A 14,896-nucleotide genomic window follows, 5' to 3' on the forward strand; every position below is an offset into this window, starting at 1 on the left:
GAATGGGCACAGCTCTTGTCTCTCCTTACCCCTGGCCCATACCAGACCCCAGATTCCTACAAGGGTTCAAGGGTTTATCTAGCGCTACAAAAACATGGCAATTTTCTTCCAGAGACAGCACCACTCTTTCTTCAGTTTGGGTTTAGGTTTTATAAGGGTCTATTTACACAGAAAGGTTATCTGACTATAGATTATCTGCCAAAGATTTGAAGCCAAAGCCAGAAACAGATTGTAAACAGAGATCAGGTCATAAAGGAAAGCCTAAGATTTCTCCTCTTTTCCTCTTTTCGAATCCATTTCTGGCTTTGGCTTCAAACCTTTGGCAGATCTGTCAGATAATCTTTCTGTGTAAATGGACCCTTATGCTACATTTACACGTAACGGTTATCGTACGAATTTGCACGATAACGATCGAATTCGAACGATAATCGTACGTGAAAACACAGCGAACGATCAATCGAGAAACGAGAAATCGTTCATTTTGATCTTTCAACATGTTATCAAATTGTTGTTCGCACAAAATTCGCCGATCGTTCCGTGTAAACAGTCGTCGCGCGATAGTCCAGCCCCCCGCTCGCAGCCCGGCCCCCCGCTCATCCGCAGCCCCCTGCGCCGGGCTCGATCCAAACCCACGCCGTCGCCGCTCTGATCGCCACCCCCGCTGCTCCGATCACCCCTCCCCCCCCCATCGCCGCTCCGATCGCCCCCCCCCGCGAGCATACGTTACCTGCTCCGCGTAGCAGGTCTTCGACATCCCCGGCTCCCCTCTTCAGTGCACTGATTGACTGAAGAGGTGAGCCGGGAATTTCAAACGGCTCCTCTTCAGCCAATCAGTGCTCCTCTTCAGCACTGATTGGCTGAAGAGGAGCTGTTTGAAATTCCCGGCTCACCTCTTCAGCCAATCAGTGCACTGAAGAGCGTAGCCGGGGATGTCTAAGACCTGCTACGCGGAGCAGGTAACGTATCCTCGCGGACGGGCCGGCGGTGGCGATCGTAGCGGCGGGGGGGGGTTGGCGATCGGAACGGTGGCGGCGGGGGGGTGGCGATCGGAACGGCGGCGGGGGTGGCGATAGGAGCGGCGGGGGGGTGGCGTTCGGGGCGGCGCAGGGGGCTGCGGATGAGCGGGGGGCCAGGCTGCAGGCACGCGATCGCAAAACTATTTTTCCTTACGATATATTGTACCGTCTAAATGCTGATCGTTATGAAAAAAAATCGTTACTCCGACATCGTTAATCGTATGATCGGGCCAATTATTGTTTCGTGTAAACGCAGCATAACTCCGTTCCATTAAATGGAGCTTAATTGCAAACCACACCTGAACTGGAGACAAGAGTGGTGCTGCCTCTGGAAGAAGGTGGCCATGTTTTTGTAGCACTGGATAACCGCTTTTAATATAAAGACTTTTTAATTGAAATCAAATACATAAAGAATTTGAATTCATTTATATTCATTGTAATATAAACCATCTTCATGGGGGTGCAATATACATAAACTTTAAGTGAAGAATAATGGAAAAATCTGGTCTTTATAAAAGTGTGATCACGTGGAGAAATGTTATTGTCTCTCTACATACATCTAGACCATTAACAAATGTGTTGGATCAAACCATTTTTTCCACCACCTTCCGACCTGCCATTGCCCTGATAGCCTCTGCTACTCACTAAGATGTTGTAGACCTGAAAAGCGGGATTGAAGTGTCTTGTGATAACATAGCCATCTGCCTGTGAATAGCCTCTCCAGCAAGGCCTGGCATCGTGTGTCTTCTCCACCTTTGATTCCCGCTGTGTTCTGAGGCCACTTTGATATACAGTACCATTGTCAGGCTTTCTTTATCCCGTTCCCTTACTTGAAGAATTGTATTTTTCTTGCCACCTCCATGCGGCAGATGGATGTTTTTGAAGTGGACAAATCAAGACAATATTTTGATAAAATGGAGAAGTAATTTCATTGACAGCGACATCTGTTCTGTCCTGTCCCCAGCCAGTGGCTTTTTATGTACTGTAAATGAGTGCAACAAGATGCCTTACAGTGATCCCTATACCAGATCTACCCCGTGTTATATTGTGTTACACTGTATTTATGACCCTGACAGTATTGTACATATGGCAGAAGAATTTTGTTTTCCCTAAAGTGAGAAGAGAATAAAATAGGGTAGTATAAAGCAAGCTATAATTTATGAATCTATGCGGAAAAATATCCAATTTTTCAAAAATTGTTTCTCATTATAAAATTATGAGCCGGTAGCAGGCAATAGATGTAATATTACAGATTTGGATCTATAATCTGGCCCTGTGCATGAACCCTTTTATAGAAGTATTGGCAAAAAAGATTTTCTTAGTCTGGGTTGGAAAGTTTTTAGATGGCTAGTATGGCTAATAGAGATGAGCAAACCTTGAGCATGCTTGGGTATGTCCGAACCAGAGCTTGCAGCATTTATTTACCGGTGGATAAAGACGTTGGATGCAGCACTAGGGAGTTCTGGAAAACCTGGATACAGCCTGGACAGCCAAATCCGAAGCTTTAGCTGTCCGGCCTGATGGAAATTGTGGTTTTGGAACAGCTGGAGGGATGCAGCTTGGAGACCCATGGTCTATGGTCTTAGGGCTGCATCAAAGTACTTCAGCCAGCGGTAATCAAATGCCGCACGCTCTGGTTTAGACGAACCCAAGCGTGCTCAAGGTTCGCTCATCTCTAATTTTTAATATTGCAGTTCGGCTATGGTGGTCACTGGCAGTGTTGAGTGGAGTGGCTGAACCAGGTTCGGCAATGTTCGCCCTATGGATGTATCCATGTTTTCCAGGACTCCCTAGGGTAGAATCTAACCCCTGTAGCCTTGGGGAGTCAAATGCTGAGCGTTTGGGTTCTGCAATGTTCTCTGAACCCTAACAGTTTGGCCTCTCCACTCAACACAAGTCACTGGTATTCCTTAGGTATAAGAGACTTCCTGTATCTTGTTCAGAAGGTCCATTCTCCAAGATTTTGGCATTTAATTTGCTTTCAATGACATAGACCTTTTGTGTGTATGTGAGACCCTAAGAAACTGACTGAGACCTCTTCGAGGACAGGGACTGATGTGAGTTTGTACTGTATGTAGAGATGTAGGGATATGTTGGCACTATATTTGGTGGAGAACAGCTCTATTTGTTGGAGAGTTGGTTTTTTTTTTCCATGTTTTATTAGGCAGTGAGTTTTTTTTTTTTTTTTTTTGATGTTTTTGACCTGACAGGACATCCAGAAGCTTATCTGTGAGGAGTAGTGGTAAACGGACTTGCCGAATTGTCCATGTTTGGCAACATTCTTTGAACCTGAAGGCTCAGCGTTTGACTCCTGGTGTCTGGGGAAGTTGCATGCCCCAGGGCTGCCAGAAAAGTGCTGTCCAGGACTAGGATGGCACTAAACTTATCTAGACGCCAGCAGTCAAGTTCCATGCATTTTGGCTCAGAGAATGTTGCCAAACCTGAACAGTTCAGCAAGTCCACTCAACACTAGAAAGGAGCCTTATGAGGTGCAACTTCATGGGTACATCTGATTTTATAGTCTGGCCCTACATATACATGCAGCAAAGGCTCTGCCCAGCATACACGAGTCCTTAATGGAGAGTAGGCTGCTGCAAGACATCTCTGCTTATCCCCTCCGAGAACAAAAAGAATAGGGTAAGTTAAAATCCAACATGGCTGAGCCTTCTCTCTGTTAACATAGGGCCCTGATTCCATTGACATTGTGAGGTTTTGATGACCTCTGTATAGTCTGCTATAGACTGAACCTGTCTGCTTAATAAGCATATTGTGCATTGCGCAAGTCGAACCCCTGATTTAGGCGAGTCTATGCCACGGACTGGGCCGCCATGACCTCTAATGCTTGTATGGCTAACCATGAGATGTTTTTCTAACAGATTTCATCAGGTCAAGTTTGTGCAATATTCATCACATGCTGTTTTATTGAATGGTGTCTCTTGAAAATATCACATATGTGCCTACAGCCCTGGTTTGGGCAGAAACTGGTCTACAAAAGGGGCATAGTTTATGCAGCTTCTGCCAAAATGTGGGCAATATGAGCCATTTCCAGTGGCTGAATTTAAAGGGTTTATCCAGGGTTAGAAAAAAATGACTGCATTCTTTGAAAAAACAGTGCCACACCTGTATTCAGGTTGTGTGTGGTATTATAACTCAACGCCATTCACGTCAATTTTTTAATCCTGGATAACCCCTTGAAATGTCACTTTATTTTGATCACGGAGGGTATAAGACATGGGAGAATAAACTTGGCTCTGCTATATCTATATCCTTTTTACAGTGAGATGTGTGTTTAAGTTTACTGTTCTTCCCAGTTCAGCTCTATTGTTCCCTTCATGTAATCTCTTCTGCCGCGATCGTACAAGGGCAGAAAGCACAAAACACCTTTTTAAATAGGAGTGAAAATCAATATGTGTATTGGTATGGAGATTCAGAGGGAAACTGTATCTCCTCAAATGGATTTCTGCCTTGGATTAAATACATGATGTCATCGTAATGGACTTATGGAAATGTAGAACATATAACTCAATTCCAGGAGCTTTCTACATATTTCCCCAATACCTATTGGAAAAATTTTTAAAAAGGGGAAATGTATACGCACAACTGGGGATTGTGGGTAATGGAGTCATGCGGGATAGAGACGACCCGTGGCTTTGTTTACGTCTCTGTGGAAGGTTTTCTGTATGGCTCGTTGGCATAATGTGCATTATAAATGCAATTGAAGAAGAGATTTATCAAATGCGGTTGAGCGGCGTTTGTCATGGCACGACTCATGGAGATATTGTGATACGGAATTGATTATATTGTGTTAAGCTTGGATATTGATCAATGAGATGACAAATTCAACTCTGCTACATTTAGTTGTGTTTGAAAATTTTACGTGCTGATGTTTTAACCTCAAAGACTAGAGAGCTATTTGGTTACTCTTTCCTACTGTAAAGTCTGATTGCCGTTTCATTTATTTCCCCTCCCCCCCCTCCCTGTAGTTTGGAATAGCCCTGTACCCCTGTATTTGTCACTAGGCTGGTGAGCTCACTAGTAACACTTGACATCAAAGGCCACTAGCAGCCTCCTGACACTGTGCAGCGATCTGTAGTCCCTATGGGCTCCTGTCACATAAACAGCAGGCAGGACAGCATAATATTTCTTCTAAGTCTAAAACTTTGTTCTTTAATATAGTGAGGGTTCAACATTTTGTGTTTATGTGAAGTGTTTTCTTTTTGCCATCTAGAAAAATATGGTGAACACACTGATAGACGGCCTTCTCCAGGCAGTGATATTCAAATGCTGATCGTTCAGGGTTATGCAAACCCAAACTTTCGGCAGGTTTGCGTATCTCTTGTGGTAACACTTTAAATGTTCTGGAACTTTCTCAACAGTCAAATGGTTACAAGTCACCAGTAGCCTCACATACAACTGGGGTCAGCGTTGCCCTAACACAAACCTCTAAAGTGTGCTCCAGTTTGTCATAGGCACATAAGTCTGTCTACCGTTAGCCCTATTCCTTGGATCCCATTCCACTACCCCTATTTAGTTGAGTACACCACAACCCTAAACCTGCCAGGCCATACTACAGTTTCTTAGGGCAGCCAGCTTTCTGCTACATGCTGGGGTGCTGTCCATCCTGGATCCAATTGTAGCTTCCCGCAGCACTGAATCTAGCACCACCCAACACATCTCCGTCTGATGTCTCGCATAGCTCCAACAGAATTCCCAGAACTGACCCCTCTCCAGGACTGGCCATGTGCTTATGCCACCTCAGTGACAACCTGCAAAAAAGCTCTGCAAGCTGTCTCTTCCCATGACTAAGACTACCCAGCCTTTCTACCCTAAAGTGGATACAGTTATTACGCAAATCACTTTTTTGCTCCTCAATATCCTTTTGACTTTCTTTTCCTTATGGGGCTCTCAAAAGAACACAAGAAGACTAACCAAGCACCTTCTCTATAGTTGGTCCCATTGTTGCCTCCAGCCCACCTCTTGTCTTGTGGTGGACAAGCCGCTCTGACTGTCGGTACATCGGTGCTCTGCCAATAAACAAGTCCTAAGCCATTGAAAGACAGGCCCAGGCCAAGCAATTCTCCAAGGGTAGTTATAGGTCTTCCTGACATCATGTAGACATCACCTATGTCTCCCTTGTATCTCCTTCTCTCTCGCCCCCCCCATAAGTGGTGTGGTACAGTACTTCATCTTGACCATATCCATAGTCTCCTCTTGGCTTGACAGAGGCCAACCGAGTATCCTCTTGACCTTTGTCAGGTTATGCATTGGCAAGTTTCTTTCACTATACTTTCCTATAGAGTGGCCCATCACAAGTCTAAAATGTATTATAGAATATACTTTTTTTTTGCATTTTTGCCTTCTATAATCTGAAATTTATGATCATACTAGACAACGTTCTGCGACCACAATTGTTCCATATATGAAAGGCACTTAGCATTTCTATCTACAATAAAGAAAGATATGTGTGTGGCAGGATATTTGCGGTGATGTTAATATTCCCCAGACCTAGTACAATAAAGTTTATATATAGAAATTACTCCGAAATGATTGCTGCCTATAAATCGGCATGGTATAAGTGAATATAATGCAGCGCTGTTCTCGCCTGGTCGTCTAACCTGACTGCACATTTTATTTTACAGCCAGTTATGGATCTAATCCAATATGCAAAGGTTGTCTGTCCTGTTCGAAAGACAACGGGTGTATCCGCTGCCAACCAAAACTGTTCTTCTTTCTGCGAAGAGAAGGGATGAGGCAGTACGGAGAGTGTCTGCACTCCTGTCCTCCTGGATACTATGGACTCCGAGCACCAGACATGAACAGATGTTCAAGTAAGCCTATTTATTTCCCACCTTCCTGTTTCATCTGATGTGGGTGGGGACTGGTCAAGCGTTTTCTCCACCATATATCATGCTACGTCATTGCTTGTAAGTGTGCCATCTACATGTCCTATGCTTTTTGCTTAGTCCACCCCCCCCCATCCGTAGGTGGCCATGTTGGACAGACTTTTTCAGGTATTGTTGGTATGAATTGGAGTCAGTTGACCCCACAGTTGATTGGTGACATTACCATGACTTTGAGGAATTGTGAGGACATCTTCCATCCTTCAATGAGATAATGTTAAGACCATGTAATGAATGTATTATAAATTAGTAAGTTGGTTTGATCCTTTTTGGCTCCTTGCTTAAGGCCCTTTCTTTAAAAAACGTCCCTTCAATACACAACATAAAGAACACAACACAATACAGTGTCTTTCCAAGCAACTGTAAAGGAAGGTGTTCACATGATCTGCAGAGCCCATACAGAGTACCAACTGTACAGCAAGTGGCCTTGGAGACTGCCTACCCCTTGTCATGACAACATCTTAAAGGGTTTATCCAGCGCTACAAAAACATGGCTAGTACTTTTCCCCCTCTCTTGTCTCCAGGTCAGGTGTGGTTTGCAATTAAGCTCCATTTACTTCAATGGAACAGAGTTTGAAACCCCATCCAATCTGGAGACAAGAGAGGGGGAAAAGTGGGCATGTTTTTGAAGCGCTGGATAACCCCTTTAAAGACTTCTCAATGCTGCTCTCATAACTTGATGCCCATCAAACGAAACCCTTTTCTCTTCTCATGGAAGCAAGTAATGATTATCTCTTGTTGTGGTCAAACACAACGTTCCACAATCTATTCTATCCATACAAAATGTTAAATTGCCAATAAATCTCATTACATCGGTTCAGTGGGGGAGAAGCCACTGATAATACCCCCCCCCCAGAGCTATGTCAAAGGGCACTCACCCAGTCAGCCAGTACTCTGCTTTATTAAAAGGAAATGTATCACCCATAGAGATGAGCGAGTATCGAAAAATACTCAACTTGAGTACTCGATATGATACTCGAGTGCTTGATTCGAGTAATGAGCCCTATTAAAATCAATGGGACACAAGTATTTAACCAAGAGCCCCCTGTGCAGCAGAGCGGAGGGTACTTGGCTAAATTGAAAGTGACAGTCTGACCCCAAGGGGTTTAACTTAACCTCTGAGGGCAAGACTGTGCTCTGTTAGGGGGTGGATCTATATATTTCTCTCCTCGCTGTCATGGGAGTGTGACTGGGATGTATCCTAGGGACAGAAAAATGCATGAGAGCCTAATAGCCCTTCCCCCCCCCCCAACACCAGTGCTTATTTTCTGTCCCAGTAGCGCAGGACCGCGAGAGATGGAATGTGCGTGAAGGTGAGGAGAGATCTCCCCTGAAGATTTAAAAAAAAACTTAATTTTAACCGGCTTGCTTCTTTTCTTTATGCCGATGATCTTCAGGGCCTCGGTAGGTGGTCCCATCGCCCTCTCCGGGGGACCTCGCACCATCTCAAGATTGCAGCAGAACCCGTATCTATGGATGAGGCAACATTTTTTAGATTGTTTTCATATGAACAGGTGTCAAAAAGTTATACAGATTTATCAATGACTTCTATTCAAAAACCTCAAGATACCATGCCAGACTACTGTTGGGGGCGCTGCAGTCTACTGTATTATGACCATATTGCTGTTATAGAGAGTGTTCCAGACTACATTGGGGGTGCCATGGTGGCACATATCATAGAGGCCCCATAGGAGTACTTGGAGAAAGGGAGCCCATCCCATTTCCACTGATGATGAATACCTTCTTCAGGGGGATTGCATTAGTAACTAGCAAAGAAGGGGGTCACTTGTCCAAGATCCTTGTAAATAGGAGGAACCAAAACTAGGCACCGGTCCCTGTCTCTTTAATGCTTAACACTAAGGTCTATATAGTCAAATATATATATATATATATATATATATATATATATATATATATTTATTTTTTTTTTAAATAGGGGGCGCTATAGGTAACATGGACAAAATTATATTATGCGTCCAAAATGATGCAAGTGTAAATTGGATTTCGTTGGCATGAATTGCTCATCCCGTAAATCCAAATTTTGTTGTATCCTACCAGTGATTTAGACGGTATTAGTAGGTTCAGTTGTTGCTAGACATCCCAGACGGAGTCATAAAAAACCCTCTTAATGTCACTTTGTTTCAATCATCTTAACCAATCCTCTTTGATGTGACTGCAAGTTTAGCATAGTTTACTAATCCCGCCTTTGTTGAGCCCCGTGCGTTAACACATCATTTATGTAATTTGCTTGTAAATTGTCCGTATTTTTGACTCTATCATTTCGGCTGACCTTTCAGCAAATTATTGCTGATTATTTGTGTCAAAGTTGTTCCATGTAAACCCGAGTGTTATTAGGATTAGGAGAAGAAACGTTACGAGCTGGCGAGATGAGATGGGGGTGGGGGGAAGATGGAACGGATTGACTTGCCGAACTGAAAATAATAAAAATATATAACTCATTAAAGTGACACTTCACCTGAATAGTATTAACAGTATAACAGGGCTTTAGGTGATTTTCATTGTTAAAGGGGTACTCTGGGGTGCCTCTTCTCTGCTGGTATCAGAAAGTTATAAAGATTTGTCATTTTATTTCTATAAAAAAAAATCTGAACACTTCCAGTATTTATCAGCTGCTGGATGTCCTGCAGGAAGTGCTGTGTTCTTTCTAGTCTGCCACCTCTGTCCAACGCAATAACAAATCCCCATAGAAAACCATTCTTACTCTAGACAGTTCCTGACATGGACAGAGGTGGCAGCAGAGAGCACAATGTCACCGCTTGCTGCAGGGCATATAGCAGCTGATAAGTACTGAAATACTTGAAATTGTTTTAATAAAAATAAATTACAACTTTGTATAACTTTCTGACACCACTTGATTTGATTTTTTTCCTCCGAAGTACCCCCTTTTTTTTAATTAAAAAAAGAGGTTGTATAAGGTTAGAAAAGCAGGGGTGCTTTCTTTTAGATTGGTGACACGTGTGTGTGTGTGTATGTATATGTTATATATTGTACTCCATTGAAGTGAATAGGGCACCATCCACAAATTGTACATGGTCTAGAACAGCTTTTAACAGATAGCAGCTATGCGTATTTAAAGGTGTTATTCAGGCCTAGAAAAACATGGCTTCTTTCCTCCAGAAACAGCACCTCTCCTGTCTTTTTAGTTTGGGTGTGGCTTTGCAGCTCAGTGAAATAAATGGAGCTGAATTGTAATACCACACACAACCTGCAACAGGGGGTGGTGCTATTTCCCCAACAAAGTAATTGTGCTTTTTCTAATCCTGGACAACCCTTTTAAACATCTCTTCATGGCAACGTGACTAGTAGGTCGCTCTCCCTTTCTGATGCGTCGTCAGGACCTGACCCTAACCTACTAACTAGAGAAGAAAAAACTTTTCAAAAGTTTGGTTTGGTGGGTTTGCCGAACTGTAATGTAAAGTTCGGGTTTTTCCGAACCAAACTTTAAACCTCACTAAAAGAGCTATTGCAGTTATTTAGCTATTTTAATGTGGTTCAACGTTCACTAATCTATACTTTGCCGCTGTCCTCCTTCTCCAGTCTCCTCTTCAGTGCCGGCTCAGAAAATCACTGGCCGTGGGTGCTGTCAGTCCCGGTAAAGCATTGATTGGCTAAGCAGGCTGTCACCCTCGTCTCAGAAGTCTGCTCAGCCAGTCACTGGCTGCCTTGAATAGGACAGCACCGCAGCCAGTGATTGGCTGAGCGCTCTAGAGACAAGAGTGACAGCTTGCTCAGCCAATTACTGGCTGCTGCGTTGTCCCGTCTCAGTCAGTGATTGACTGAAGGGACTGAAGCCTCAGAAGACCCAGAGGAGGACACCAGGGGAGTGTGGACAGTTAAGAAAACCCTTTTCTGTTTGTTTTTTGGTGTGTGGCTGCCATCTTGCCAAACTTGTTCCGAACTTTGCAAAAAGTTTGGTCTGGTAAGGAATCAATTTTTTTGCAAAGTTTGGAACGAATCTGGGTTTAGAACGCTCAACTCACTCCTCTCTACTACCAACTTCCCCGTGCCAAAATGGCATCTACTGCTTGTTAATGCCTCCTCACATGCAATGCAATCATGTATCTACCCAGTACTATATTAGCTGCATCGGCTATAGCTAGTATTATTCTAATATGTTATTATAGGTTGTATTAGCCTTTAATGCTGATTTATTTACTCACCACTTAGATCAGTCCAGGTTAGTCAATTGTAAAGTACTGTCAGAGGTCCCATACTTAATAGCTGCTGTATGTCCTGCAGGAAATGTTTTCTTTTCAGTCTGACACAGTGCTCTCTGCTGACATCTCTGGCCAAGACAGGAACTCTGTCTCTGTTTTAAATGAATCCCCATAGAAAACCTCTCCTGCTCTAGACAGGCCAGAGGTGTCAGCAGAGAGCACTGTGTCAGTCAGACTGAAAATAAAACAGTTCCTGCAGGACATACAGCAATGGGAAGACTTGAGATTTTTTTTAAATAAAAATAAATTACAAATCTATCTAACTTTCTGACACCAGAGTTGAAAGATTTGAATTTTTGCTGGACAACCCCTTTAAAACCGTAGTGGTTTAGTCCCTCCGTAGGGCACCATGCCTGACCTAAAATACAAGTGTAGTGCAAGTGAAGAACAAAGGTTCCTTTACAGCTATCACGCATCGCCCATAGACTTCCCTGCTGACCTTGAATGCTTGATATTTATATATTTCAAGAGTTTTTTTTTTAATACATATATATATATAAAGTTGGAAAAAGCCCCAGGGAGCTCACAAATGGTTATTTCAGAAGTTCTGTATTTCTCCGACACAATGAGACCGGAATGATTTATGCAATTGACCAGAGGAGCAAGTATTGTGCCATACGAAATGAGTTCCAAATGCACAACGCTGTAACTCCATATGTCTGCTGATAGTTTGCATTGATGGCGAATATAGTGTTTCAGAAATGAAGCACATATTCCCCATAATGTAGCTGATTTATAATGTGTGCGCCCATTGTTCCTCCCAGTATAAAGTTATACTGCTGTTCAGACAATTGCTCCCTCCCCCATCCATTAGGAGATCCATAAGGACGGGATTTTTTTTTCTACTTACTATATTTTCTACATACAGTATTATGCTATGACTTTTGTTGAACCCGGTGTTTATGTTGTATTTTTCCTTTTAAATTGTTTTTTTACTATCCATGCCCCCAAAAAGTTATATAGTTTAAAAATGTTACAAAAATTTTTATATTTTTTTTCTATATTAACTGAGGTCTCTTACTGCACCCTGTGATGTCAGGGGTGTCGACAGCAACTGTGTGTTGTCTATAGTAAATCTCCTTAAAAAATACTGTAAACTTTTTTAGTATGTGATTGATTGATTTATTTATGTTTGGAGCCAATACAACACACTTTTGTAGGTGTCTCAAGTTTTTCTTCAAATATTTTTGGAAAAAGCTTTTGTGTTTTTTTTTTTTTTTTTTTTTTTTCTTTTTTTGGGATGAACTGATTCTGATGTAAGGGTGCGTTCACACGCACAGGATCCGCAGCAGATTTGATGGTGCAGATTTGATGCTGTGTTCAGTTATTTAGATGAGATCTGCTGCGGATCTGGTAGGTGTGAACGTACCCTAAAGGTGGATGGGAATGTGGGTTGTGATTATTTATTTATTCATTCATTAATTCATTCATTCATTTTAGTGGTGGTGAAGCAACTTTTTTTTTTTTTTTTTTTTTTTTAAAGGGGTTATCAAGTGCTACAAAAACATGGCCATTTTCCCCCACTGTTGTTTCCAGTTCAGGTGCGGTTTGCAATTAAGCTCCATTTACTTCAATGGAACTGAGTTTCAAAACCCCTCCCAAGCTGGAGACAACAGTAGGGGGAAAGTGGCCATGTTTTTGTAGCGCTGGATAACCCCTTTAAAGAATTTTTTTTTTCTCAAAAGTATTTTGATACATGTTTATGAAGTAGATAAAAAATGCAGCAGAATGGTTGCGTGTGTGAACACACCAAAGGGAATTTTCTAACTGTTAAGATTAATTTAAATTTCTTCTATTCTGATGATTCTTGGAGACCTCTACAAGACCATTGGATTGGGCAGTTGAAATCCAACATGTGTGATCTTTTTGTCACCTTACTGCTGGGATTGGGAACCTTCGACCCTCCAGCTGTTGCAAAACTACAATTCCCATCATGCCCGGACAGCCGAAGCAAAGCTCTACTACATGACCTTCGTTTTTTGTTTTTTTTTTGTAATAAACTGATTCTGATGTAAGGGTGCGTTCACATGTACAGGATCCGCAGCAGATTTGATGGTGCAGATTTGATGCTGTGTTCAGTTATTGAGATGAGATCGGATCCGCAGCAGATAATCCGCTGCGGGTCCGGTATGTGTGAACATACCCCAAAGGTGGATGGTAATGTGGGTTGTGATTCTTTACTACATGACCTATGATAAAGGTCCCTGTAGTCTATATCCCTATAAAAGTACACTTTGTAATACACCTCTTTCTGTTCTAGGGTGCAGAATCGAGAATTGTGACTCTTGCTTTAGTAGAGATTTTTGCACTAAGTGCAAACCAGGATTTTATTCTCACAAGGGGCGTTGTTTTGAGGAATGTCCAGAGGGATTTGCCCCGTTGGATGACACCATGGAGTGTGTAGGTGAGTGCAGGTTTTCTTACTATCCGAGGTGGCTGCATATGAATCTCCTTGGCTGGTCAGGTCTTTGGGACTTCATTCCATAATAACATTCTTAATCCTTTGTTTGTTCTTTACATCCTCCAGATGGGTGTGAGGTGGGACCATGGAGCGAATGGGGAACCTGCAGTAGAAATAACAAAACGTGTGGGTTTAAGTGGGGCCTGGAGACGAGGACCCGACAGATTGTAAAGAAGCCAGCAAAAGACACCATCCCATGTCCAACCATTGCTGAGTCTAGAAGATGTAAAATGGCAGTACGACACTGTCCTGGAGGTAAGAGAGGAGTGTCTTGATAATTCCCCCCCCCCCCCCCAAATTAACTGGTTTCAGAAAGTTATATAGATTGACTTCTATTTAAAAATATCAAGTCTTCCAGTACTTATCAGCTGCTGTATGTCCTGCAGGAAGTAATGTATTGTTTCCAGTCTGACACAGTGCTCTCTGCTGCCACCTCTGTCCATGTCAGGAACTGTCCAGAGCAGTAGCAAATCCCCATAGAAAACCTCTCCTGCGCTGGACAGTTCCTGACATGGACAGAGGTGGCAGCAGAGAGCACTGTGTCAGACTGAAAAGAAAACCACACTTCCTGCAGGACGTACAGCAGCTGAGAAGTATGGGAAGACTTGAGATTTTTTAAATAGAAGTAAATTACAAATCTACATAACTTTCTGTCACCAGTTAATTTGAAAGAAAATGATTTTCGCTGAATAACCACTTTGTTTCTTCCTTCCATTAGATAGGGTGGGTAGATATTGCTTTCTTCTGTGTGTTGAGTCCAGTGAGGGAGTTCTGAAGGATTCCCCATGTCTCGGTTCTAATCTTTGTATGCGGATATAGTTGCAGTGTTGACTTTGTAAATGCACAATCACGTTGGAGGTTTAGACTCCCGTCAGCAGACTTGTCTCCATCACCAGATCCTTTTTCTGTGGTTGCTGGCAATACCACTGCAGTTTCCTTTCTTCTTCTTCACCTGTTTTATGTCCAAGTTGTCTCGTCTCTGCGCTGCCTGGAATATTGGGATGGATCAGTTGCGTTCTAAATTGGGAAAAATGAATACTAACTGTACAAACTAAATTCTGCCTTTATGTAACAATCAGCAAAAAATGTATTAAAGGGGAACTTTGTAGGATTTATTTTTTTCATCTACTGGTGTCAGAAAGTTATACAGCTTTGTAAATTACTTCTATTAAAAAAACAAAACTTAATCCTTCCAGTACTTATCAGCTGCTGTATGCCCTGCAGGAAGGGTTGTATTCTTTCCATTCTGACACTGTGCTATCTGCTGCCCCCTCTGTCCAT

At 42.6% G+C, this 14,896-nt stretch overlaps 1 protein-coding gene across 3 annotated transcripts in view; it reads left to right on the forward strand.

The window, feature by feature from the left end:
- Positions 1 to 14,896, forward strand: part of RSPO2 (R-spondin 2) — a 103,139-nt gene that overhangs the window by 64,958 nt on the left and 23,285 nt on the right. For all 3 annotated transcript variants that reach the window (XM_069959858.1, XM_069959859.1, XM_069959857.1), the window contains exons 3-5: positions 6,656 to 6,844; positions 13,415 to 13,558; positions 13,682 to 13,870. In XM_069959858.1, the coding sequence (XP_069815959.1) occupies positions 6,656 to 6,844; positions 13,415 to 13,558; positions 13,682 to 13,870 (522 nt within the window). The remainder of the gene's footprint in view (positions 1 to 6,655; positions 6,845 to 13,414; positions 13,559 to 13,681; positions 13,871 to 14,896) is intronic.

Source organism: Dendropsophus ebraccatus, chromosome 2 (assembly GCF_027789765.1).
Source record: "Dendropsophus ebraccatus isolate aDenEbr1 chromosome 2, aDenEbr1.pat, whole genome shotgun sequence".
NCBI classification, from domain to species: Eukaryota; Metazoa; Chordata; class Amphibia; order Anura; family Hylidae; genus Dendropsophus; species Dendropsophus ebraccatus.